This window comes from Callionymus lyra, chromosome 16 (assembly GCF_982586985.1).
Source record: "Callionymus lyra chromosome 16, fCalLyr1.hap1.1, whole genome shotgun sequence".
NCBI lineage: Eukaryota > Metazoa > Chordata > Actinopteri > Syngnathiformes > Callionymidae > Callionymus > Callionymus lyra.
In genome coordinates, this window is record NC_141833.1 from 4,333,926 (window position 1) to 4,360,267 (window position 26,342).

Consider the following 26,342-nt stretch of genomic DNA (forward strand, 5'->3'; position numbering starts at 1 on the left):
ACCAGGATTCAAATGTTATAGGGCATGAAACAGATCGCCAGTAGAATAAATACTATGAAATGTTACCTTGGCAAAAGTAAACCTACATGATAAAAAACATCTACATTAACAACCCTTTTGTGTTTGTTTGTGTTTTGTGTAAAAGTGGGAAAATACATAAGTTATGACTGAAGTATTGGTGTTTATTCCAATTTCCAATTTCAAGATGGCGGCATGCAGCCGTGCAATGGCATCTTGATTAAAATTACAATTATTAATTGAAGAACATTTGAAGTGTTCAAAATTAAAATCAGTTTAGACGTAAGAGCTTCTCCTAAGCTCTGACATATACTTGGTAAACAGAGTCTCCCGAAGAAATCATCGTGGTGCAGGGCGGCATTATGATTAAAGACAAATCAAAGAAAACATTTAAAGCAAAAGTAAGTTTTGCCCATAGATGACAAGAGAAGCAAGTGGGCGGAATTCAACCAAGACCTGTTCACACCGGGGGCCCGTTTCAGGGATAGTAACCAGGTGTCCAAACAGGAACAGTGGGTTGACCAAGTGAAGTGTTGAGATGTTGTACAGTTTTGCTTCTCCTTAGAAATGATACGACACAACCACAGATAGTGACCTTTCAATCTGCAGCCTAAATTTCAAGGGTAGATTATACACTCTGAACAGTCAAAATTGGCTTTACTTTTTTAGCCTCTCATTCGCATTCACAATTCTCATTCGATTTTAGACGGGGGAGAACTTTATAAAGTAATAACTTTAAAACCTGGTCATGATGAGAGGCTTACTGCATCTTGGAGAGGAAGACTGTGAGTCGAGAGAGATACCACAAACACATTTCTTTTTGTGCCTTTACGTCACCTTGACTCTGAGATAACACAGGGGTAAATAATACTTGCTCTTGTTAACTAATGTTTTCTGTAAACATGCAACACAGATACAAAGAGCCATGCAATTGCACATAACTTTCTAAGCCTTATTTCAACCCCTAAAAATATACTTAATGACCAGAAAAGTCTTAAAAAACATGGACAAATGTAGAAACAATTAACTTCTTTCCAACTGGACTTCAACAGAAGTTGCACTCAATTATATGCACATTACAATAAAAATGACAACAGTTATCTCTCTTTGACAACAAAATAATACCCAGCTAAGATCAATCATGATATCCATTCATCCATCAATCCATCCGTCCGTCCGTCCATCCATCCATCCATCCATCCATCCATCCATGTCTGTTTAAAAACATCAAACACAGTCTTTACATAAACTAAACATGTTGACATACATGTCCCTCATATTTTGTTATTTGTGCTTGTCAGTGTTATAGTCGTCATGTCCTCGATGTAACTTCTATTTGGAGGAAGATACTGTCCAATATTCTACAGTTCTCTTCTATCGACCCCACTGAGAAGATGGAATAATGAACTCCATTGCCATAGTAGCGCCCAGGCCGTAGGTGGTGCAGTACACCATCATGCCAATTTTAATGTGCTAAGATAAGATTTGCCTTTATTTGTCCTACAGTAGGGAAATTTGGGTTGTAAAAGAGGCCCTTTCACAGGTGAAAAATAAATAGAAAAGTATGAAATTGTCTAATTGCGCAATGTCATTGCTTGGACTCCCTCAATAACCATTTTGAGCATTGGTGTTATTCTCGTTTCAATGCCTATGGCTATCTGTTCTGCTCTAGTAGACTTAAGGGTTATGTTTTTGTGGTCTTAGTTAGATTGACATGAGTCATTGTGTTACAATTGAATCCTGGTTACTTGGCCATCTAGCTCGTATAGGTCTGTCCCAGCAGTCTCTTCCTGATGTCACCGAACCTTTCCCAGATCGCCAGCTGAACTTTCACAGCAGTCATTAGTTTCACCATCAGGTCTTTATTTTGCATATTAGAATCAGATGTCAACCATTATGAGACTAACAACAGCTAAGAACATTTGGGAATAAGTAGGGTGAGGGGTGTTTTCGTAGGTGCTTTGTCTTCAGTATGTAACACCATCAGTTGTGCACCCAAGTGCCTCAAGGTCGATCACTTTTCATCACAATCAAATTTAGGTAGAATTTGAGATGCAATGAAATAAATATTAATCAATAAAAATGAATCAAATTTGTGTGCAGATGTCTACACATGTGATTTAAGGATCAAACTTGACTCTACTAGTTGGGTAAGCTGTCAGACCAGCAACAAAAACACTAAAAAATACAACAACATATTTTCTAATTTGTCAAAGAAACAGTGTTTTTGCAAAAGTTAATGGTTAACTGGTCCAATTAGACAAATTACTTTTCACTTATTATTCACTTATTTTTACTTATTCACTTATTCACTTATACTTGGAATTGACACAATCATTTCCCCAAAACCCTACCATAAATTGTGGTAAAATCATTGTAGTAAATACATGTATATTTTTAAATATTAAACCTTTTAAGAAAAAAAAGCTAGAAACGTATGTTTACTGTGTAATGATAAAGTGATAAAGTGATGATCCATATAATACATATAATAATATCCATAAAAAAATTATTTTTTTGTGGAACATTTTCTGAATGTATATATACAAATATATATTTATAAGTGATGCAACCACAAGACAAGAGTTATGCCTGGGTTTAACGGTCAATGATAAGAGCAAAGGTTACAAACATACAAAGTGGCTTTGGGCATGTTTGTGCTGAAATTCTTGGAAGTCTTCTAATCAGGGTTCAACTAGTTGATAGATGAAACACATGCAGACACCAGTTCAGAAATATTGATTTATTATTTGTTTGCACAGCATACACACTAGAACCCTGTCTCTGGCTTGATCCACTGCACATGTTGACAGTGTTACGTCGCACTGTTAAAGAGGTTTTTTCTTGCTGTCAAATATTGTTTCTCAGAGGATAATATGCAATTTCTTTCAGCATATTTCATTATTTTACAGCTTTATTTTTTCATTTTTTTACTGTCACCATTAAATTGTGTTTGAGATAGTACTAATAAAAGCACAAAAACATGGATTTGGTTTAAATATTGAGTTTATTAGTTTTTTCACACTTTTGGTATGGTCACAGTCTACAGAGAACCACAGTTGCACATATTACTTATCTCGAACGTTATCGCTACATGTCATCTCATAAAAGTAGAAGCGCTCTCCAATCTGTCTGAGCAAACTCTGAGGTCGGTAAACAGCTTATCTTACCTTGCCTTATCAACGTTATAGCGTAAAGCATTGTTATCAAACAAATCACTGAGAATCACACACCCAACTTCTGTACAGGTTAATCCCCCAATAATTTGGGAATGGTGGACAAATATAGGTAAAACAAAAAGAAACTTTAACAGTAAAAATGAAAGTTTGTTTACTACTGTTACGATCAGTATTGGTGACATTATTGTTTTGTTGACAAGGATTCATTGGACCATGTCCCTTTGGTTGTCGTGTGGATGGTACTTTCGAAATATTGGCCATTACTGGTGGCAAAGTGTGCGAATGTGTGTAGCAATAAGTCTATCCAGTTTCTAATAAGGGACGTTTTTGTTTAGAGAGCAAATACCAGAATCTGTTTACACTGAAGAGTAAGATAAGGATGGAAGATGATCAGTACTGTCAAATGACAGACAAATATGTGGTATGTGTGATTTTAAGTTTGTACATTTTGTGTCTTTTATAGCTGCGGTGAATAACTGGGGTAAAATAAACAAATGTACAAACAATAAAAACAAAATCACCTCACTCTACATTTCACCATATACTGCATCTGTTTGACAAAAGTATTTTATCTTCATAGTGATTCATAGTCTTGATAAAGAACAAGTTACTGAAATTCTGGACATGTTTACAAAAGAAGCTGTTGTTGCGTTGAACACAAATGATCAAGCGAAAGTGAAATATACCAAAAAAGAAATTAAAATATATACATATGCATGGAATATAAATATAAACTATGTACAATATCTACATAATTTAGTGTCATTTATAAGTCTGATTTGAGCTTGTATCTAAAGTCCACATCATAAGAGGGCTGCAGGATTCCTAGGCCTGCTCGCGACTGGTCAAGTGGTGGGACCTTGACAGCCGGGTCAAGTAGCTCCATGTCAAAGTACGACAGTGTCAAAGTCAGAAACTGTTTGATTTCGTGCATGGCAAAGAACCTGCCCGGACACTTAGTGACACCCGAGCCGAACGGCATGCAGACGTAGCGTAGCCTTCGCCCGCTGCGGAAGAAGGTGGTTTTCTCCTGACCCTTCTCATCCAAGAAGCGGTCGAACTTGTACTCCTGCAAACAACATAGATATAAGAGACTTTTAATACAAGTCTTGTATTATTTACAGAGATCATTCAAATCGGATCACATTGACTGGAAATAAAGCCAAAAAGGATTAATCTTATGTAATAGAATTCTTTCTGCTTCATTAAGCACATAATTGTCTCATGTCAATGTCTGCGTAATCTTATCTCCAGACAAAGTTTTGCACCTAGTTGAATCTTTGTCACAAAGCATTGAGGAAGTTCTGGCAGTCTGGTCCAACTAGATTCTTGCAAGGGCCACTTAAGAAAACAGCTGGTGAGTGATTGTCCAAACTTATATAAATACAGTATGTGTGTTGTTTGATGTACAAACAACTAAAAAGGATTTTCAGGCTCATTTTTGTGTGAAAGGCTGTGCCGTGTATTGGACGTGTTTGACTAGGTTATGCAATCCTGGTTGCGCAATAGGACGCGCAGCGTAATAATGATGAGTATTATCTTGGCCTTTAGATAAAGGAGAGAATCTAAGGAAGCTATATGGAGAGAAGATGACAGAGAGAGGTGACCGTTGAAGAGTAATACTGGAATAGCATCAGCATCAGACCAACATTCATGAACATGGTCAGTTCAAGTTCTTCTGCTACTTACATAGGGGTCCTCAAATATCTCAGGATCATAGTGAAGCATGGGGGGATACAAGGCGATGACATCATCTTTTCTTATCCTATATGCCTCCTGGTTGTCAAGATGCAGCAGAAAATCTTCTTTGGCCACACGGACATTTAAAGAAGCACTAGAAAGACGCATGGATTCCTTTATGATGCTTTCTGTCAACGAGAAAAATGTAAATAAATCAGAATGTATAATCCAAAGACTTCCACACTTTACCTCAATTATTACTATAAACACTTAGAAACAACCACAGAAGCCTTTTTTTGTTTAGGACATTTTTTCTTCCTCTTTCAAACCAACCTAGCACATATTCTATTTATTGTTTTCCTTCACCAAACGTATGGGTAAGGGTTAAAGATAGTGTTAACAACTTTACCTAAAACTGGCATATTATCCAGCTGGTCACGAGAAAGGCTGATTTTGGGTCCATTGGGATCCACCTTTTGGCCATTCAAAACCATTTTCACTTCTTTTCTGGCTGCTTTCAGGGCATCAGGACTCCTGGAAACAAATACAGGTTTGTTCAGTCATTGTGGAAAGCTGTATTAGTCATTGTCATCAAAAAAAAAACAAATGGACAAGCCCTGAGATGCTTTTCTTAAATTTCTTCACAACTCTCAACACGTTGAACATGAATTTTTTTTGTTTGATGTTTCTGCTTATCGAAGTATGACCCCCTGGTAGTTTGAGAACTCTTTCGAAACGTTTAACTCCATATCTAAACAACATAATTACACTTGTGAAATGGGGGAATGTGACCGCCCATGTCTGAAAATGTAAGAAAATCTATCAAACATACCATTTAAAAGTTTGAGAACATTCAGTTTTTATTATTTCTGAAGACGTTAAACTAATTTTTGTCTGATTTGTGGATGACAAATTGACTAAAGATAAAAAAAAACTCTCTTTAAGTTTTTTATGCTTCTATTTGTGTTCCATTGAGTGTGTATCTTGTCAATGTGTGCTCTGATGATGTACCTGATCATGTAGAGAAGACTCCAGTAGGTTGCAGGCAGAGTGTTGGCCTGGGAGGCCCAGAGCAGAGCGACGTGAGTTCTTGCCTTGCTCAAGTCATTGAAGGTGGACAAGGAATCGTTGAGAATTATCCGCATCGAGATCAAGTCCGACACATTCTGCCTTTTTGACAGATCTTCAGGGTTCATGGTTTTCGCTAGTTTCTGGATATTGGAAGAAAAAGTCAAAGAAATTAGAGGAGTTTTTGAAAAGAAAAATCTTAGATGTTGTGAAGCCCTTCAGATTTTATAGTATAATAAACATTTTTAAAGATAATAACCTCATTACACCTAATGGCTTTAATAGATAATGTTTTCATGTTTATAAGGAGATGCTGTGCACTTACCTCTCTGGCACTGTAGGCACTTTTGAAGACGTGGATGGGAAGTCCGGCCACCAGTGCTGGAAATATCTTGTCAAACTCTTTGAAATTCTCCAACGCATTCAGGACCAAAGCTTTCTGAGCTGCTTGCCGGGCCTGGCACTTATCCTCCCCGAGCTCCTTGCCAAAAAGAGTCAGGTATCCAGACTCAAACATGACCTGGTCGCCAAAAACACAACAGATAGATTAAAAGATGCAAAAAATGTCTGTGGTCATCTTCTTTTGCTATCAAATGTTGGTGCTTTTCCTGACCTTGTAGCAGAATGCAAAGATGCCGTCCACTTCCCACTCTTTGCTGGGATTTAGAGTGTCAGACCGAAGCATTACATCTTGGAGATGGCCCATCATGGAGTCTATGAGGGAGGGCAAGGCTTCACCCTGAAGGGTCTTCAGAAAGGTTTGATGGAGGTTTTCCGTGGTATGACCATGGCGAGGGTCGAAGCTATCGTGGCCAAATGCCTGGAGGCCAAATACAATCACTTTTAAGTCCTAAATAAAGGAACTACAATCTTAAAAAAAATAAACTTTATCTCACCTTAACTGACGTTGCAAAGTGGAACTTTCTCCAGTCCAAGTGTCGACCCTGTCTGATGACTGAGTGGTAAGAGAAGGGGTCGCACAGGAAGTGTATGTACTGTCCGGCAATCTTGCACGTGAAAATGTGGCCATATTTCTTCTGGCGGCTGCGGAGGAACTTGAGAGGGTTGGCTCCGAATTGCAGAGCACAGCCCAGGTAAGGGATGAGGCCGTTTTCAAGAGAAGGCTCGCCAGGTAGTCTGTGCAAGTGACGAGAACATTTTAGATATTTCACAGAAACATTGAGTGGACATATTCATAAAACTTAAACAGGACATGTTTAAATGTTGACACTGACAATATTTATTTTTACTTATGCAAGTACAAAAATAAAGAATATTTGTTTGTTAATTTCCATCAATAATTACAGAATCGCTCACATTGTTTAAATGTTACATTTCATTTAGGTTATTTTGGTAAAGAGGTCCTGAAAAGATTAATTAAACCGATGATAATGTAGAATAAAACGAAGACCTGTTATCTTGTTCAATCTTGTTCTTTCTCTTTATTTCTCTTTGTTCTTGTTCTTATTTTATTTTTATTTATTTTTTATGAAAAATATCTGTATTTGCTGTGGCTAATTGGAAAAAAAAAAATTAAATAAAGTTCCACCTAACCTAACCTAACATCAACGGACAGATTTTGTATAGTTAGACGTTTTAGATCTTGAACACCTAGTACTACTAGTAGTAGTATGATTTGTTGTGATAGTTCCACCTTTTTCTAGCGCGGCAACAACAGAAGTCAATCAGCAGCATTCCAAACAGGTATAATCATCTATAGAAAAGGTCTTTTGTTTTTTTGAGAACACACGCTTTCTTATTTGCCTCGTTGCGTAACCTGTTGTTTTATCATCATGAAAACTAAGAAGAAATGGAAAAATCTGTCGTCATATTGTCGCTAGAATCCTTGACCAGGTCCAGGTAAATGACATCTGATGGTTTTACCTGCGCCGGATCCCAACAGCCAGCCAGAGGAGGACGCAGAGACCCACAACCACGGCCCAGATCAGAGCGATGCTTAATGTCATCGTGACCTTGAGCTCCTAGTACGCTGAAGACCTGAAAGAATGTGCGCTCGCCGATTCTCTAGTGCGTGCAAGCCAGGCGTTGATGTGACAACGCGTACAGCAGGGTTTTTATAACAACCTCCCACATGCACAGGGCTGGACTGAAGGCGGTGTCACTTGTCTGGTGATTTAGAAACACAGTCATTCAGTTGTGTTTATTTAGATTTACGTCAACATAAAGTCCAACAAAGTTCTCATTGTCTTTTTGTTGTTTAAATGCAGGGTCATGGGGGGGAACAGCTTTCGGGAGTTCATCGTAGGGACCGTTAGGTTAAACCACTAACAATCTCAAGGACACGTCACACAGAAATGACCCAGTTTTACCGTGTATTGCATTTATTGAGAACATATCATGTACTTCTAACAATTTTCATCTTCAACATTGATTTGTGTGTGTGTGTATGTGTTTGTGTGTGTTTGTTTGTGTATGTATGTGCATGCGCCTGTGCATGTGTGTGTGTGTGTGTGTCCATGGCCTTGACCAGAGTCCATGGACACTGTTACCTGAAGTGTTGAACAATGATAGCACATCTGCGTTGGCAAATATATTCAAGGACTCTCTGCTCTGTCCTTTTCTCCCTTTTTTTTCAGTCTCTCTATCTCTCTGTCACTATCTTATCCCCATTTTTATTTGTTTATTTTCTCTATTGGTGTTCTAATGTACAGGAAACAACAAATAGCAGAAATTATGTTTGTACAGGGAGTCCCTAAATAAACAGTAACACTATGTTTAAACAATTTGAGGTAAAACAAACTCTGACTCGACAGTGGACAGGTTTATTTTCCCTTCTACAAACATTTATTGTTCAAACCATTGCTCCTTTTTTTCTCACCACTGTTGAGCCCCAACAATTGTTTGCTTGAATTCCTCGTCTCTGGTGTCTCTGGTCTCTCGATGGTGTCAGAAGTGACGTATAATGTTTGTTCCAGTTGTAGTTTAGAATTATGACTGTTTCTCAAGGTATCTTCGAAGTCTCATGAATAAAAACTGAAGGTATGGTTGCATTTCTGTGTCTTTAAATAAGTTAGAGGTGTTTTGATTATATGTTTGCTATAGTTGAGTATTTGGGTTGAATCTGATGAAACTACAAACAGGCTTCTCTGCATTTTTCAGAACATATTCTTGAGATCATCTTGAACTCTCACTTTGACAATGGCTAATCTATACAACTGAATGTTGTATGTATACAACTGAAACACGCTATTAATGGTAATACATGTCTGGGAAACTAACTTAACCTTTTAAACGATTCCATTAAACAATCAATCAAATCTGAAATCCATATTTTTCCAACCTCACCTGTGGGTCACCACTTCTTTAAAACCAATCCGTGCATCCTTCCTTATCACACCTTCATTTGTCATTTTCCAAATACGTCATTAGTTGACTTCTCTGACAAATATTTTTTGTCTAGTTGTCCCTCGTCTCTCCTATCCGGATCTGGCCTAACTATCTTCCACTCCAACCTCTACATATGAGCTGCTTCCAACTATAAAATACTAATATATGATCAAATATAACATTGTTTAGTTAAGCCATTGAGTAAGTACAGGATTTAAAAAACATATTTGCAGCCTGGTTAGACAAAGAAAACAGTTTGGATCTTAGACATTAGTTTAATATTGGATCACACTGTACGGCCACTGAAGCATCAAGAGACGGCAAGATGGCCACTTCCAAGGTTTGGCTTAAAAACTGGTGTTTATTAAAGGTGAAATTATAGATACTACGTCCATGTTTTTTATGGTCTGTGATTTTATCCTTTCTTGTCACTCCTAATGAAAACTACACCATTTAATCCACTCTTCACTAGCATCTCTTTTCAAATAAAGTGTTTTTGATGGTTTTCCAAGATTTTCACTTGCTGTTTTAGTGAAGGATTTGGTAAAGTGGGTAACTGATAAACAAATGAAGACCATAGTAGACAATATAAACACTTTCTGAACATATGAAAAGTTTTGTTGTATGTTTTGTGTTTAAAAAATGTAAAAAAAAAGCAGTTATTTACCACCTCAACGTTATGTAGGGAAAGGATTTGACATTGAAAGAAGCTTAAACGGTGAAGACGAGAATGAGAATGAAGATCTAAATGAGGATGAAGATGAGGATGAGGATGAGGATGGTGTGATGAAGATAATGAGTAATTGGACCTTTAACATACTCTCATGTCATGAAAACAGAATTTATGTGCAGGACTAAACACATTAATTTCCTTTTTCTTTTTTAAATATATTTTTGTATTTAATATATCATATATTACTCTTATTGGGGAAAATGAACAAAACCCCCCACAGGTTTTCTTTGATTTGACATGTTATGTCAAGTTAAAATCCTTAGCATATTTCACTACCACAGCACATTATTGCCTTCTATCTACAATTTATAAAGGCTCTTCCTAAAACTGTAAATCATGACAGCTCTCACAACTGTCCTATCACGTTTCCCCCTGCTATGCCACAGAAGACCCCTCCCTGTAATCTCCCCTAATCTCTGCACATTGTCTGGGTGCGACTGGTCGCCAAAAACCAGCACTCAGCAGTTTTCACCTCCTCTTATCCCTGCATCATTAATGCCTCCCTTGTACTTCCAAGCATGTATTATGTATCAAAAAATATATAACTTAGTTCTGTGTACATTTGCGATCTTTATTTCACTGTGGATTTTTTAAGCAACATCAGGCAAATGTGAGGCAAGAAAATGTAAAAAGTGAATTGATCAGATAAAGATTGAGCTTTAGGTGCATTTTGAGGATCTTCTTTTGTCTAGACTTGAACAGTTTAACAATCATTTTCCTATTTTCTCTCTGCCTACTCAGCAAATTCTAATTTTCAATTTTTGCAAATCAACTGAAACATGCAAGAGAGCAGCTTTCCTAATCAATGCACGCTCATCATTGCATAATAATTCAATTCAATGTTGGCGAGCTAAGCAGTAATTACCAGATAGTTACTGTGGCAGCATTGATATCACAAACTCTGATGACCTTCACCTGAATCTAAAGGAAAGATGAACAAGAGAGATGTGGAACTTACAAAGAGTCGGTGAGAGATAGTCACCTGGCAGCAGTAAACAAGCACTCTGAATCTACAAGTGGCCTTGACGTGTCAAACGTAGATACTGTAGATGGTTATCACTGTACAGTCTAGCTCAAGGTCGCTTGTATGCGTTCTTGTTGCAAACAGGCTTCTTCGAAAGCAGTGTTGGGGTCCAAATACATCAATGGGTTATCAATAAACTCTGGTGGTCCGAACGTGTTTAGATGGGAGAAGCCCAAAGCCGCTTAGAATATTGATGCATGGCTATATAGTTAATGTGTCTATCAGTGGGAATTGATTGTGCGTTATGATTTATAATTTGTTATTTTTATCTTGACTGATAGGAATAAAACGTTACGCTTTTATTAAATAATAATAATAATCAATTAAAAATGACAACTGCTGGTGATATCCGGATTTTTTTAAATTTTTTTAATAAAAAATTATGTCTCCTTTACGTCAATTTATGTTAGTAATGTTAAGACACCATTTCGTGTGATATCTAGGTATGATTAATACATCTTTACTAAGCCAAATTGATGCCTTTCTGTCTTTCTGTTTTTTAAACCGATAACTATTGCTAGAGCTTCTTTTTTTTCATGAAAACCTCTCAAGCTTGCCATCTAGTGGGTGTTTGAAGTAATGACCGACCTTGACCGTGACCTGCTTATACTGAATTTATTTCCTGCTGCTTTTGAACTTTTACAAATTATTTTTACAACCTGCCTTCACAAATGTGTTGCACTTCCTTAGACTCCCTATTTCTATTCTTTATATATATATATACAGTATATATATATATATATATATATATATATATATATATATATATATAACACATCCATTCAAGGTTGATATTTCTTCCGAGATTAAGCATCTTAAAATCTGGAAAGGTGGAGATTAAGAATCTTTTTGATCATTGTGTTGTTGTCATTTAAGCATCAAATACTGAGATCCTGAATAAGACATATAAGTCGACATATTTCCATCTTAGTCATCATGTCAAGTCAGTGTTGACAGAGAGGATTAATCGGATTCTCTTCAAGCCTCCTGGCACACGCACACATTCCTCCGCAAACTCTGACGTTTACAGGAAAAGGAAGGAACACTTTAGGAGAAAAAGGTAGGGGTTCTGTTTGTATATAATGTGTCAAAATAATACTAATGTAACTGGCTACAGCCAGTGAAAAATCTGTTTTCTTTTTTTTTTTTCAGTTGCCCTATTGATTATCAAATCCCTTTACAGTCAACCACGTAAGTGATATTTTAATGTGATTTATTTTCTTTATTTGGTCATATAAAGTAAAAGCGTTTATTCTTGTTTCAAGATGGTGAGATTACTTTGCGTTTCATGATTCACATTAAAGTCCATTTTATAAATAGTAATAATAACTTGAGAAACACATTTAAAATGAATGTAATATAAGATAATCTAACAATAACCCGTTGTTGTGTCACATGTTGCAGAGGTCATTGCGTTTATAATCAGATTAGATAATGTGTCCGTGGAGCTCAAAGTAATTGACGTTGACACTTCTGTGCATCAAATATCTGTGTGTCTCTGTTAATGTCTGTGTGTCAATACTAGGGAAGACAAACTCTTTAATTTATATCATTTTACTTGTTAAAGTGCTTAGTGGTGTACTGGTTACCATTTGGATCCACAAATATATTTTAAGGATTCGTCCTCTCTCCTTCTTTGGGAATTGTCTAAGCTCTCCATATGAGCTGATACGTCTACTAACTATCAATGATCTTTCAAATGCTTGAAAAGGCTTCTTATCAAATGCTATTGGGTAAAATAAAAGGCTTGGCAGAAGTCTCGACCAGTTCTTTTCCAGTTTATTTTTATCTCTTGCTCATAGAATCATCTGTAATTTAACACTAAAGAATTTAAAATGTTGCCAACGTTGGACAACAATAAGCTAATCAATGAAGAATGGAAACGTAAAGGAAAAAACCTTTTGGAAAAAGTGTTGTTTTAAAAAAAATAAAGGTATTCATAAGAAAAACATAAGCAGGAGATTTCATTTATTTCCAACATTTCTGACTCATGTTTGAGCTTTTGTTCTCCCTAATGTGTATTGGTGACACACTTCTATTTCACATCTACACACTATATAACATTTAGTTCCTTGGACATTTTGAAGTTATTTCTATTATGACATAAGAATTCAAATTGTGGTCTGATCAAATGTTTCCAAAAAGAATTATAGAACTGCAGTTTTCATTATTTTAAATGAAACAAATAGAGAGTGCCACAAATAAGATAAAAAAGTTTAATAATTTGATGCAGTTGAAAGCATCTCTGCAACTTTACCATCTGGATATTGCCTTCATTGCAGGCTGTCAGCAGAATGTCTGGCGCGTCCCAGGAGGAAGATGTTTCCGGCAGTCACACAGGTGAGTCGAAGGAGAAAGGAAGAAGCACACAAAGCACATATACAATATATTTGTGTGTGTCCAGGTCCGAAGGGTGTCATCAACGACTGGCGCAGGTTTAAACTGGACAGTGTTGACCAGAGCGTTCCTCAGAGCAAGAGAGAGCTGATGCGACAGATGTCAAGAGAGGATGATAAAGAGAGGATGACCCGGAAGGTGAGTGAACCAGGATTGAACTTACTTTACTGCTTAAATTTTATAGCTTTTTCTTTCACATCAGAATTGCTCAATAGTTATTCAATTATTTCTTTGATATTACATGGGTTTCCAGATGAGCGCTCAGGAGTACGAACTGGTCCATGACGAGGACGAGTGCTGCCTGAAACGCTACAGGAAGCACTGCATGAAAGAAATGCATGAACGCCTGAGCTTCGGCCCAAAGTTTGGAAACGTCTACGAGCTTGAGAGCGGTGAAGAGTTTATGGAGGTCATCGAGAAGGAGCATCATCTGACACCAGTGGTGGTTCACATCTACCAGAATGAGATCAAAGGTAGGGCAGCGTATTGGCAAGAATCTGGCAACAGGGCGATGTATTGTAATACTGTAGGAACAAGGATATATTTGTACTATTGCCAAGAGTATTTTCCTCTGGTGTTTACAGAACGTGTGACTCTTGACGAAGTCGTAACCACTTCATTCGTTTTGAAACCTAAATATGTCCAAACATTGAGTCGACTGTATCCTCTCATCCACGGTCATTGTCGGGATCTTGCGGGAATTCAACGTTCATTTAGAGGATGTAATGACCGGAAGTGTAGTTGCAACAACAACAAAAAAAATCAACAATTGGCGTGAACATTTTCATTTTAATTGTAAAAAATGTAATTATTATTTTATTTTATTCACACATTATTGAACTATAAACCATAAACATATGGTAAGAATATAGTAACACATGTAAAAATTATTTGCAAGCACATGTATTTTTATTTTTGAAATGTATTAAAAAATAAAAAACATATCGAAAAGCATATGTTTTAATTTATGTAGTTTGTTTGCTCAACATTGTTGGGGAGTTTGAGACAAATACAGCTTAGGTTGCACTTTTTCCCTTTTACGGTAAAAAAAACCATGTTAAAAAATTATAATAATGAAGATTGAGTGATGTAAAAAGGTCATTTTACTGTGTTGCAAAGGTAAATATGGCTCAACAAACCTGTCCAGGCAGAAGTTACTGGAGGTAATTACCCTTAATGGACACTTGTCTCCTCCCTGCAAACATTTTATTATCTACAACTCTCTCCGTGTATCAGTATTAAAATGTGCTGTAAGTTATTAATTTGTTTAAAACATGAAAACCTTGCTTTCTCACACAAACTATCTCCGTTGTTCTGTCGTGTAGATTACCTAAAAAAAATACAATAAAGTACAGAAACAACAGGATTAACTATGTTCTGCTTTACTATAATAGTGTCACCAACCTCAAAGCTTCAGGGGTGTCAGAGGATTCTCCTGTTGTCATTTTGGAGGCTTGATGTTTCTTTTTGTTTTGGTTCAGGCTGTGATCAGATGAACTCCTGTTTGGAATGCCTTGCATCAGAGTACTCAAGTGTCAAATTCTGTCGAATTGACGCCGTGGCATCAGGAGCTTCAGAGCGCTTTTCATCTGAGGTTTGGAAGAAATCAAAATAAGATTTATAGCATTTCCTTACAATTGGAGTTTGTAATCTCCTTGAACTGTGTTTGACTTCCTTTCCGACCTCAGGTTCTTCCTGCCCTGCTGGTGTACAAGGCTGGCGTGCTGCTTGGTAACTTCTTGGCCATCACCAAACACTTGGGAGAGGATTTCTTTGCTCCTGACATTGAGAACTTCCTCAATGAATATGGCCTCCTGCCTGAGAAGGAGCTCACAGATTGTTGCGACGACGAGGATGGCGAGGTGGAATAGACGCACCTCATCCAAGGACGGCCTAAAAACCCTGAGATGTAGCATCACAGGGTGACAGAAACTCATAGTATAGAGCAGGGGTCAGAAACCTTTATCTTGTAAAGAACCATTTGGAACTGTTCCCCGCCAAATTAAAACTCACTCAGTCACAATATCCATTTCACTGTTAAAGAAGCTAATACAGTTGTTGGATCACATTAAATCTATAATACGAAAACAGATAGTTTCTCTTTTTTTTTATTTAGACAAATCAAAACATCCCATTGAAAAGAAAAAGATCAAGAGCAAAAAAATAATGTAACTCTGTTTGAATATATAAAACAAATGCTACTGCTTACTCTCCAGAAACATTTAAGATTGCCAACAAATAAAAATGTCAGTGGAGGATCTAATACATATGATTAACTATTCATTCACAACGTAATATCAAAATGACTGAAATTAGTATTATTTTTTATTTTCATTATAATTATGTCCTCTCAAACGACATGATTCATCAAGAAGGGAAATGAACCACACATGGGTTGCAGGCCCCTGGACTTTAGAGCAATACTGACGAAATACGTATTATTTCAAATTCACTTAATTTGAGCAAGTGCAATGTAATGGCAAGTACGTATTAACATTAATGGTGTATTGTTTTAGAATTGTATTGTTAGGGTGAAATCAATAAAAGTAATTTAAGACTATACATGCGGTTGTTTGAGCCTATAATCTCTTTTTTTTAATACCAATGCAGCAAAAGAACACAACACGAATTGAAAGTTGTAAATGTGTACGCTGTGTATGTATGCGTATGCGTTTGTGTGATGCCTGTCAGACAAAACATTGGGAAAGACCACGGCTACACCTAGCGTCCATGTTTGTAGTCCACTGTTCTTTCGAGGTGCTTGCAGCGAGTCCAGCTCAGGGAAATCACTGTTCGGAGCAATTGTCTTATTTTTGTCCACGAGAAACGATTGGTTTGGATATCGATATTTCTATTTGTGGAAGATGCAGGATGACGCGTGCTATCTTAAAAGGTAAGTTATTGTGTTTAGTTGTATTGACTTATAATGACAAATATAAGAACTGTATACAATAAAATGACAGGAACGCGTATAGATTACTTATTTTATTGAGTCTTATCATATAATACTATATTAATATAGTAGTAGATTCAAAAATAATTGTATTCAGTTTATAAATTATAATGTTCCTAGGGCGAATATATAAAAAAAAAAGATCGTTATATAAACCGAAAAGGTCTCACCATATTAACAACCACAATTGTACTTGTCATAAAATTATAACCTGCGGCAGGTTTGTTGTTTTAAGACGTGAATACCTTACAATAGTTCATTCGTTTTGGGGCGTATGGAGCAAAAGGGACAACAAAAGCGCCAGTAAATACACATCAAAAATATCGTTTCAAAACCCCGAAGAGCAGTTAAATACAAAACGTATACGTTTAATAACATACTATGTTTCGGAAGGTAACAACTTAGTACTTTTGTACTGTGTCCGTTATTTTCCCAAAATTCCGAAGGGAGTTTGGCGTGAGCCATTTGGCCTCCCCAGAATGCACCGCGTTTTACTAACAAGCTAATGCTAAAGGGAGATGTTAGCTAGGTTGACGCGGCGACTAGAGGCGATGCTTTATTGTTGGAAGTCGCAGAGCGTCAAGTCTGTCGTTCTATTATTTCGAGAGCACTGTCTGATTTTGTGGACAGTCTAGTGACAGGGGGTCTGAGGCGGATGCGCCTTCGAGCTCCCGAGTCCCCGGGCGGGCGTGCCGGGAGACAGAAAAGCATACTGAGACCTGATTGGCTCTGTACTTTGTCAACAAGGACACGTGTTTGATATTATTTGTCAGCCAAAGTTGAACAATTTTTATTTATTTTTTACAAAAAAATCATTTTTTGTCATGCTTATCAATTATTAATCAAATAATTCTAATGCCTTTATTGATCTAATACGACAAAAATGTATGTTTTAGTTTGAGTGTCTCTGCATATGCATTTTGTGGTTTGATGATAGCAAAGCAAGCTAAGCATGCATTGATGTTGTGTATTTAATTTTGTTCTTCATATTGATCTCAGAAAAGTGACACCTGGCAGCTTGGATGTTCATCCAACGGAGAAAGCCCTCGTGGTCCACTATGAGGTGAAGGCGTCCATTCTGGGAGAGAGTGGTGGGCAGATGGTGGGAGAACGTAAAGAGGGGCAAAAAATGTAAGTCTACTCCTGATTTGTTTTTTTATTTGGTCATGAATATTGATGATGCATAAAATAAAGTATTGGTTTATTAATATGGATTTAATTATATGAAGGTTTAATTTAATTGTTTAATTCAATATTTCTCTCTTATTTTCTTCTCTCTCCAGCATTCGTGTGAAAAGCCTCTCTCCGAGCACAGATGTCGGAGCTTTGGCAAAGAAGGTGGTGGAGGAATGTAAACTCATTCCTCCCTCCCGTTTGCCTCAAGTAGAGCAGCTTCTCTACTATCTACAGAATAGGAAACCATCACCAGTAGAGGGCAAAGGTCAGTCATACTACAAATATAAAGTGATTAATAAGCAAATGTGTTGGAAGATTGTGAGAGTTTGTGTTTGTATCTCCTCAGCTGAGAGAAGAGAAAAGAGACCAGAAAAACCCAGAGTTCTGACCACATTTGATGGATTGGAGGTAACAAACTCTCCCCAGTGGATCTTTCAGTTAACATGGTTTTAATTATAATTTCTATGAAAATAAAAAAAATGTGTTGCTGCCTGTTCTGTGCAGGTAGAGGAGGAAGCCAGCATCACACGAGTAGATGAGTATGTGGAGCTGCTTTATGAAAGCATTCCAGAGAAGATCAGAGGCTCGGCTCTCATTCTCAAGCTCGCCCGCAATCCTGACAACCTGGAGGAGCTTCTCCACAATGGTACGCTCCCAAAGATTGTTAAAATATAAATGTTAAATATGAAGTAAAAGATTTTGAATGGATTAGAATTAAATATATTTTTTTAAATGAATTTAGAGTGATTATTTCAACCTTAAAACAAGGATGTATATAAAACTTTAAGATGTGTTGTGTAATCAAAATTCTAGATTATAAATAAATACAAATTATAACACAGATTATTTGACTATTTCTATTCTTTGTGTGCAGAGGCTGCTCTTGGTGCCTTGGCGCGAGTGTTGCGTGAGGACTGGAAACAGAGCGTGGAACTGGCAACAATCATCATTTACATCTTTTTCTGCTTTTCCAGGTAAACACGCCTTTATCCCCTTCACTCTTGTGAAAGATCTCAAGTGTATTTTCGTATGCTCTCTCATCAGCTTCTCTCAGTTCCATGGGGTGGTGAGCCATTATAAAATCGGGGTCCTGTGCATGTCTGTGGTGGAGCAGGAGCTGAAGAGACATGATGTGTGGCGAGAGGAGCTCTGCAAGAAGAGCAAAGCTTATATCCAATCAATAGTTGTTGTATTGACAAACCCACTGATTTTTTGTTGTTGTTGATCAAGATTGAATTACTTAAGTTCCTTAATTCTCCTCTGTGTACGCGAGGCTGCCCCCGAGAATGGATCTCTGAGGAGAGATCAGGATAAATCTATGAGGAAGTACCAGAGTTTGCTGACCAAACAGGAGCAGCTGCTCAGAGGTAACCTGCTTCCACTATAACAATCCAGTTTTTGCTTGCTGCCCTGCCTGCACCAGAGACATATTTTAAACCTAAACAATTTAAGTTTGCAAGAAAGGTGGGTTTTCCAGCGATGGTCCCTTGACACACGTCAAATAACCACTTGTTAAACATACAGAATTCTGAATAAATTAACGTTAAAATAATGTTGTTTTTAACAGCTTTCATCCTCATTATGCATAACCAATATTGACAACACAACCTTAAATATTGATACTATTGAGGGAGAAGGTGGTTTTAATTACAAACTACTGCACAAAAAGACAAATTAAAAATAATAAAGAATAAATAAATAAATTGCTAGTTTTAAGCTTGCACATCATCTTAATTTTCAAATACTTTTTGACAAATACTGTCAAAATACTCTTTCACCTTTCACTTTCAATTATATTCAGTGTACATTTATAATTTCTTCTCTCATTGCTTAACCCAGAGCAGGCTTCGATCAAAGACCTCTGGGAGTTCAATGGAGATCTGAAAAATGAATCCATAAAGAATAAAAACCAAAATACTTTTTTGTTAAATTGCCTGTGAATACATAATGTGAGTAAATGTGTCTCTTAAACTATCTAGGGTCTCAGTTGGAACTTATGTCTGTTCACATATGCAATTTTAACAAATAGGGTTGATAAGCACATCATAAGTAAAGAAAAACTAGGTCAAAGGTGTTGATTTCAGAAAGTTTAATATAAAACCGGAAAGAGGGTATATATCGATGCGAATCATTTTAATCACATCACCCTTTTTGTCTGGCAGTTGCTCTCTACCTTTTGTTGAATCTTGCTGAGGACACCAGGACAGAGCTTAAGATGAGGAATAAGAACATTGTGGGTCTGCTGGTGAAAGTCCTTGATCGAGATGACGAAGAGCTGCTGGTTCTCGTGGTCTCCTTTCTCAAAAAGCTCTCCATCTTCCTGGAAAACAAAAATGACATGGTGAGTGGATATTGAAAACTACTATTACCGGTACTACTATACATCACTATTGAAATAATACATATTATTATTGTTATCACAGGGTTAGTCTTTCCTGAATTAAACATTGATTCCCTTTTTTAGCAGTTACAGTATTTGTCTCTCAAATTTCTGCAATAAAACAAAAACATTTTGTATTTGAAGATAATGGTCCATGTTTGTTCCCCAGGCTGAGTTGGACACTGTGGAGCGATTGGCTCGCCTGGTTCCCTGTGAGAATGAAGACCTGCTGAACCTCGTGCTGCGTCTGTTGCTAAACCTCTCCTTCGATGCCGGACTCAGAGCCAAAATGGTCGAAGTGGGATTTCTGCCTAAACTCACGTCTTTGTTGGGTAAACAAGACAACTTTTTATTGACTTTCAGTGTCTTCTGAAATCGATTGACCAGTAGCTCTGTTGTCCAGGTGACGAAAGCAACAGTGCAGTCGTCCTGAGCATCCTCTATCACATAAGTATGGAGGACCGATTCAGGGCCATGTTAGTCTACACTGACTGCATACCTCAGGTATGATTCTTACACGGCAATAACATATTGCTGGCAGAAGTTAACTTTGTATTTTTCAGCTCATGCAAATGCTGCTTTCTCATGCTGAGGGGGAATTTGACGCTACACTCATTTCCATCTGTATAAACCTGGCGGCTAATAAGAGAAGTGCCCAGCTTATGTGTGAAGGTAAAGATTTGTTCCTATTGAAATGAATATGTAGTAATAACACAACTTACCCTGACCTAGGTTACATTTTTATATTTATTTCTTTTACATTTAAAAAAAAAAAAAAATTGTCTGGATGACCCGCCCCAAAAAGTCTGTGGGTGTCATGTGACCATCAAATTCCTTTACAGCAGTGGGTCAGAGACATTGTTTTCATATGAAGTCCTTAGTGACTTTTTCCATTGGAGAGGAAGATAAAACTAGAAACTGACACGACAAAAGCTTCTTTCTAGTTTTGCAAACAAACCTTCACAAGGAATAGTAACAACCGCAAATGTCATTATATAGCAGCTACACTTTTCTGACACAACAGGGAGCCAGAAACAAAGTTTTCAATTGTACTTATTGGTGCTTTCAATAAACTATAATGTTGGGAGATTTTTCTCAATATAGAAAAATAAGTAGTTGGGCAAACTCCAACATAATCACCGAAACATGAAGTAAAAAATGTATTAAGAAAGAATGAGCAATGCTCGGCCAGACAAACCCTAACCCTAACCTAATTAACCAAATTTGTCTGCGGTCTTAATGACAGGGTAACATTATTCAACTTTTTTGTTGCTCACAGTTCATCATGGCACCAGTGTCAGTCAAGTGCTTGTGTTGAACATCACACTTTAGTGTGCTCAGCCACATCTTATACAGCTGCTGGCATCTCTCCACAAAGCTTGTAAGTTTTTTCTGATGAGAAATGTAGTTTTCTCAGCACAAATGGTTTGCTAGAACAGTGATCCTCCCACTTTACTTATATACAAATGTGATATACAATAAACATCGTTTTTGTATGTGCCTAAAACACATCAGACCAAGAAAATTACAAAGCTACATTTGGAGTAAAAGGCTTTTTGTTGATATTTCAAATGAGCTTAACAACCTTTGACTTTGTAATTACTGCTCCCAGATTCCAAGTAATAACACTTACTTGAGTATATGGCAGTCGCAACAGCACATTATATTTATTTATAACAATAGTATTTATTAAAAAATAAAAAAGTTAACGTGTAATTATTGAATGACAAATACATTTTTAAAATACCAGTCATGATCTCAAGTAATAAGCTTTTTTTGACACAAGTTGGTCTTGAAACCACGATTGAGTTTTTTGACCTTCACTCTTTTTTTTCTTTCAGAAAACGGCTTGTCCACCCTCATGAGGCGAGCACTCAGAACGAAGGACTGCCTTCTGATGAAGATGATCAGAAATATTTCCCAACATGATGGACCCACAAAAGCTCTGTTCATAGTGAGTTTTATTGCGTTTTATTAATTCATTGTTCTACTTGAGAACCGATTTTTAAAAAGAACTTGGAAGTTGTAAAATGTAAATAGCCTGAAATCAACATCGCTTCCCCCCAGTTGGGGGCGCTGCTTCTTTGTTTGTAGCATTTTGTGAATTTAAGAGACGGTTGTGTATTTAAGTTCCAAATCATGGAAATCATCATTCCAAATGTTATTCATCAGCTCATTCTAGGTTTTTGTGACTTAATGTCTAAGCCTAATTTATGAAGAACATATTTTTTTATGTTTTGAGAAAATCTCAATTATTTTAATGAAACCTCCCATCAATTTTCAAATCAAGGGAACCTACTGAGCTTAAAAAATAGGACATGAAGCTTCATCAGTCCATAATGACTTGGAAGGCTTAGCACTTATTCATTGACCCATAGTCACGTTCTTTTCTTCCTTGACAGGCTTATGTGGGCGACCTCGCTGGAGAGGTTCGGGCAGAGCAGGAAGAGTCGTGGGTCCTAGAGTGTCTCGGTACATTGGCTAACCTCACAATCCCAGAGCTGGACTGGGAACTGGTGCTGAAGGAATACAATCTTGTCCCCTATTTGAAAGAGAAACTCAGGCATGGTGAGGTTAAAGATATTTTAATTATGTTGTAGTTATTTGTTTTTTTAATCAGGAAAAAAATAGAAATGTTCCTGTGGCTCAATACTGTTCTTCATTCGTATTTGATAAATTGTTTTAAGGTTCAGCAGAGGATGATCTCATCCTAGAAGTGGTGATACTGATCGGAACAGTTTCCATGGACGATGCCTGTGCAGCCATGTTGGCTAAATCCGGAGTCATACCTGCTCTGATTAAGCTTCTGAACGGTGAGTATTTTTCTTTACAAGATGTTTCAGATCACACCAGAAATGTTGAATTTTCCTTTTCTTTTCTGATGAATGTAGCACAACAGGAAGATGACGAGTTTGTCTGCCAGATCGTCTATGTCTTTTACCAGATGGTGTTTCATCAGGCCACTCGAGATGTCATCATCAAAGATACACGTATCCTGACATGTTTTCTGTATGTATGTGTGTTGTATGTAAAACATTTTAAAGGAAAACTTCTCCAAAAATCTAGAAAATTCGGATTTAGTGACGCTAAATTTTAGTTTAAATTTTAGTCTTATTCACATCTTGGTCTACTTATAAGGAAGATTATAGAACTCAGTAAGAGGGACTAATAAACGCACCCACTTACTTATGGTTCCAACAAAATGGTGAACTCCCATGATACCTACACACTGCTTAACTTGGTGATGGCTGATTGGACGCTACAATACTTTTTTTAAATTCTACATCTATGTGGCTATGTCAAAATGAATTTTAATCAGAATGGTTGGCTGGGCGTCCAAGCACTATTTGAGCTGGTTAGGTCACCTTCTATATAATGTGGATTTTGGATTTTCAAATAAATGTTAATATAAAAAAAATTAACAATTAAATGGTCACTACTTCACAGATTGTTTTAAATGCAGAGGGTGTTCCGAGGGTAAAACCCACGACAAACGGCTGACCACTGTATAGCTTTCTAGGATCTATGTTGAATCCCGAGATAATGAATGGAACGTCTCCCTAACCGTGCAACTTTCAGAAGCTCCAGCGTACCTGATAGATCTGATGCACGACAAGAACGCAGAGATCAGGAAAGTGTGCGACAACACTCTGGATATCATAGCGGTACGAGTACCACATTTTGTCAAAAGCCTTCAGGCAGGAGAACGTGTCTGATTCAAACCTTTTTCTTTTCTTTTAAGGAGTATGACGAAGAGTGGGGGAAGAAGATCCAGTCGGAGAAGTTTCGTTTCCATAACAACCAGTGGTTGGAGATGGTGGAGAGTCTACAGACTGACGAGTCTGAGCCTTATCTCTACGACAACGATGACAGGACGGATTTGTTCTACAGTGCAGGTCTGTTACCTCTGACCCCCCTCTGGTCAAGAACGCCTTTTTTAAAGCCTGTTGGGTTGAGGTTCATGATAATGCAGAATGAAGACAGAATACTGAACGTCATCTGTGGCTGTTAATGCCTTAGTTGCTAAGAATTTCTCTTGGACTTCACCAGGCATTTATCCACCCGTCCACTGAAAATCACTGCAAAGAGGGTTTCAAAGATCTCTGATCAGAGTTTCTCACTAGTTTCACCTGTGCCCCCAGCAGGAGTGCCAGGCAGTCACCGAGAGGGTTTTATACTTGTGAAATGTATCTGTGAATCAATCGACTGTTTTGTGTTTAGATGGGATCACACCAGGAGATGGATCCCTCAACTCGGATTTCTTCAGTGACCTTCAAGCTCAGAATGGAGATTGCTATCTGCCCGGGTGAGTGTGAAGGATCATTTTGTCCAATCTTGAATAATCTAGTCCAACATAATGTGATTTTAGTGCACCTCTGTTTCGACTTGTTGTTGACGACTGTTTATAAGTATGTTTACAACTTATAAGTATGTTTACAATACAATCTCAGACACAGGGCAGTGGTGTGTGGGTTCAGCTTTGTTTGGAGAAGCTCTGCTAGTTAGAAAGTCAACTAAAGGGCCTTCGGGATACTGTTGATTCGTGACCAACAACAAGGTTTTGGGCATCGTTTCATCATTTTATTTTTGAATAATGAATGGGTTTTTATAATGTGAATATTTCAAGAGTTGCATAAAGGAACAGTGGTACAATTTTATTTAAAAAGAAGATTTAAGTCACTCACCGGACATAGTTCAGCGCAGTCACAACAGCAGTTAAAAACAGTCCACCAGAACAGTCATTGTCAAATTCAGACCATTGCCTTAATTTAGTTTGAAAGTTTTTGTCGTCTTTTTGCTTTAAATCAGTTCTTTACGCTGCCGTCTCCAACGTCTCACCACCAATTAATCGATGCCAAGCTTCGACTTCAACTCAAAAGCTTCATCATATATATTTCTATATATTTCTCTGGGTGTTGTTCACCAAATGAAGCTCCAACTAACAATTCAAAACAAAATCAAAGAAAAGTTTAACTACATCCAGCATTTTCCCCTTCTTCTGTCCCTTACTTGTTATGCATGTTTGGATTTATTTGAATTAGAATTATTTTTTGTATGTTTTGCAGAGATGCCCTAGACGTGTTCGACCAGACCTGCTCTACATCCGGGCGACCTGCGACTGCTTACGGCTTCCGACCTGACGAACAACCTTTTTATCAGTATTCATAGAGCTATGGTCAGCATGTACAACATAGTTTACACATCAGTAGGACTGGGCTGCACTTTAGTGCTACAAAAAGTTACACACATGCAGACACACAGGTACACACAGCATGTCCTTATTGATATAGTTTACACTTCTTCACTACTAAAATCACAAGACTGCACTTTTTTAGATTTAAACTGTATATCTACAGTTGTAGCTTCTTGAAATGTTTGTTACATAAGTTTAATGTATTTTTGCCCAAATGCTCGCCAAGTGTTCAAGATTTATTGCTCTTGTTGTAATATATGACTTTATTTTTCTTTTTTATTTGTAAATCAACACAGATTCTTATATTAAGTGCACCTGTCTTCCATAATGACTTTCTTTTAACTCCTAAAAATGACACTCTACTGTATATAGTATAACCATCTGTTGTTACATATATAACTTTTTGGGATATTTTTGAGGGGGAAACAAATGTTCTTTTCGAAAATGTTGCTTTGACTCTCTTGTTTAATCCTGAATAAAATATCAAGCTTGTATATTCTTCCTCCTGTTTTTCCTATTTCTTTTATTTTCTGACCATATGGGTGTGATATTGAAATAGTGTTTCTTAACATTAACCCACAGTAATGGAAAATGTAAATTAAATAAACAAAGGTAATTAAATAATTCAGAAAGTCTTGTGTCGGAATCAGCTCCTAACATATAATAATCAATTGAATGTCCTTTAATTTCTCAGGCCAAGATCACAGACGGTAACGTTCCTACACAGTTGCTCTTTTTTGTTTTTGATTTAGGTCCATCAAGCCTTCAGTTGAATACAATAAACTTAAACGCACCTTTGAGTGTTGCATTCATAGATGTAGTAATTTCTACGGTAGGTTCAAAGGTGGAAAGTGTAAAACAGAGAAATACACGTTCATTGAAATTAAAAGTATCTTTAAGTTGATAAGGTTAAAATAATTGAATAATAAATAGAATTGAATTACTGAAAAGTAAAATACCACTTACAATAAGTGAACCAAGACTAAAATATATTCCGATCGTTTAGTTTTTTTACTAGACATTAAAGAATCTTGTACAACTGAAACGAGAAATGAATAAACTAGCCTTTCTTACTATGGAAAATAGATCTGATTTTGTCATGACACGAAGGGGTTAAATATTTAGACCGTGCAGTCCCCCTCACCTCTCTCCCCTCCTCTCTATGACATCACCCTCCTGCCCTCACCCGGCT

At 37.1% G+C, this 26,342-nt stretch overlaps 3 protein-coding genes across 3 annotated transcripts; 2 read left to right on the forward strand and 1 right to left on the reverse strand.

Annotated features, from left to right (window-relative positions):
- Positions 1 to 3,006: 3,006 nt before the first annotated feature.
- cyp7a1 (cytochrome P450, family 7, subfamily A, polypeptide 1) lies at positions 3,007 to 7,975 on the reverse strand. The gene is made up of 8 exons (XM_087811414.1): positions 7,830 to 7,975; positions 6,842 to 7,082; positions 6,559 to 6,765; positions 6,271 to 6,465; positions 5,889 to 6,088; positions 5,287 to 5,411; positions 4,887 to 5,065; positions 3,007 to 4,266 (listed from the first exon to the last, which is right to left on the reverse strand). Exons 1-8 carry the CDS (start codon positions 7,910 to 7,912, stop codon positions 3,964 to 3,966), a joined length of 1,533 nt encoding a protein of 510 aa, XP_087667540.1. The 5' UTR covers positions 7,913 to 7,975; the 3' UTR covers positions 3,007 to 3,963.
- Positions 7,976 to 13,344: 5,369 nt separating this feature from the next.
- LOC148063299 (phosducin-like) lies at positions 13,345 to 15,318 on the forward strand. Its single transcript, XM_087811745.1, has 5 exons — positions 13,345 to 13,390; positions 13,455 to 13,585; positions 13,701 to 13,920; positions 14,929 to 15,041; positions 15,136 to 15,318. The coding sequence occupies exons 1-5, from the start codon at positions 13,345 to 13,347 to the stop codon at positions 15,316 to 15,318; spliced, it is 693 nt and encodes a 230-aa protein (XP_087667871.1).
- An 888-nt stretch (positions 15,319 to 16,206) lies between these two features.
- LOC148063300 (kinesin-associated protein 3-like) lies at positions 16,207 to 25,644 on the forward strand. The gene is made up of 20 exons (XM_087811405.1): positions 16,207 to 16,340; positions 17,400 to 17,531; positions 17,684 to 17,841; positions 17,923 to 17,984; positions 18,081 to 18,222; positions 18,451 to 18,550; positions 18,621 to 18,745; positions 18,845 to 18,943; positions 19,739 to 19,917; positions 20,126 to 20,288; positions 20,360 to 20,460; positions 20,520 to 20,628; positions 21,798 to 21,910; positions 22,359 to 22,524; positions 22,644 to 22,769; positions 22,848 to 22,946; positions 23,536 to 23,621; positions 23,699 to 23,852; positions 24,178 to 24,262; positions 25,023 to 25,644. The coding sequence occupies exons 1-20, from the start codon at positions 16,312 to 16,314 to the stop codon at positions 25,123 to 25,125; spliced, it is 2,331 nt and encodes a 776-aa protein (XP_087667531.1). The 5' UTR covers positions 16,207 to 16,311; the 3' UTR covers positions 25,126 to 25,644.
- Positions 25,645 to 26,342: the final 698 nt, after the last annotated feature.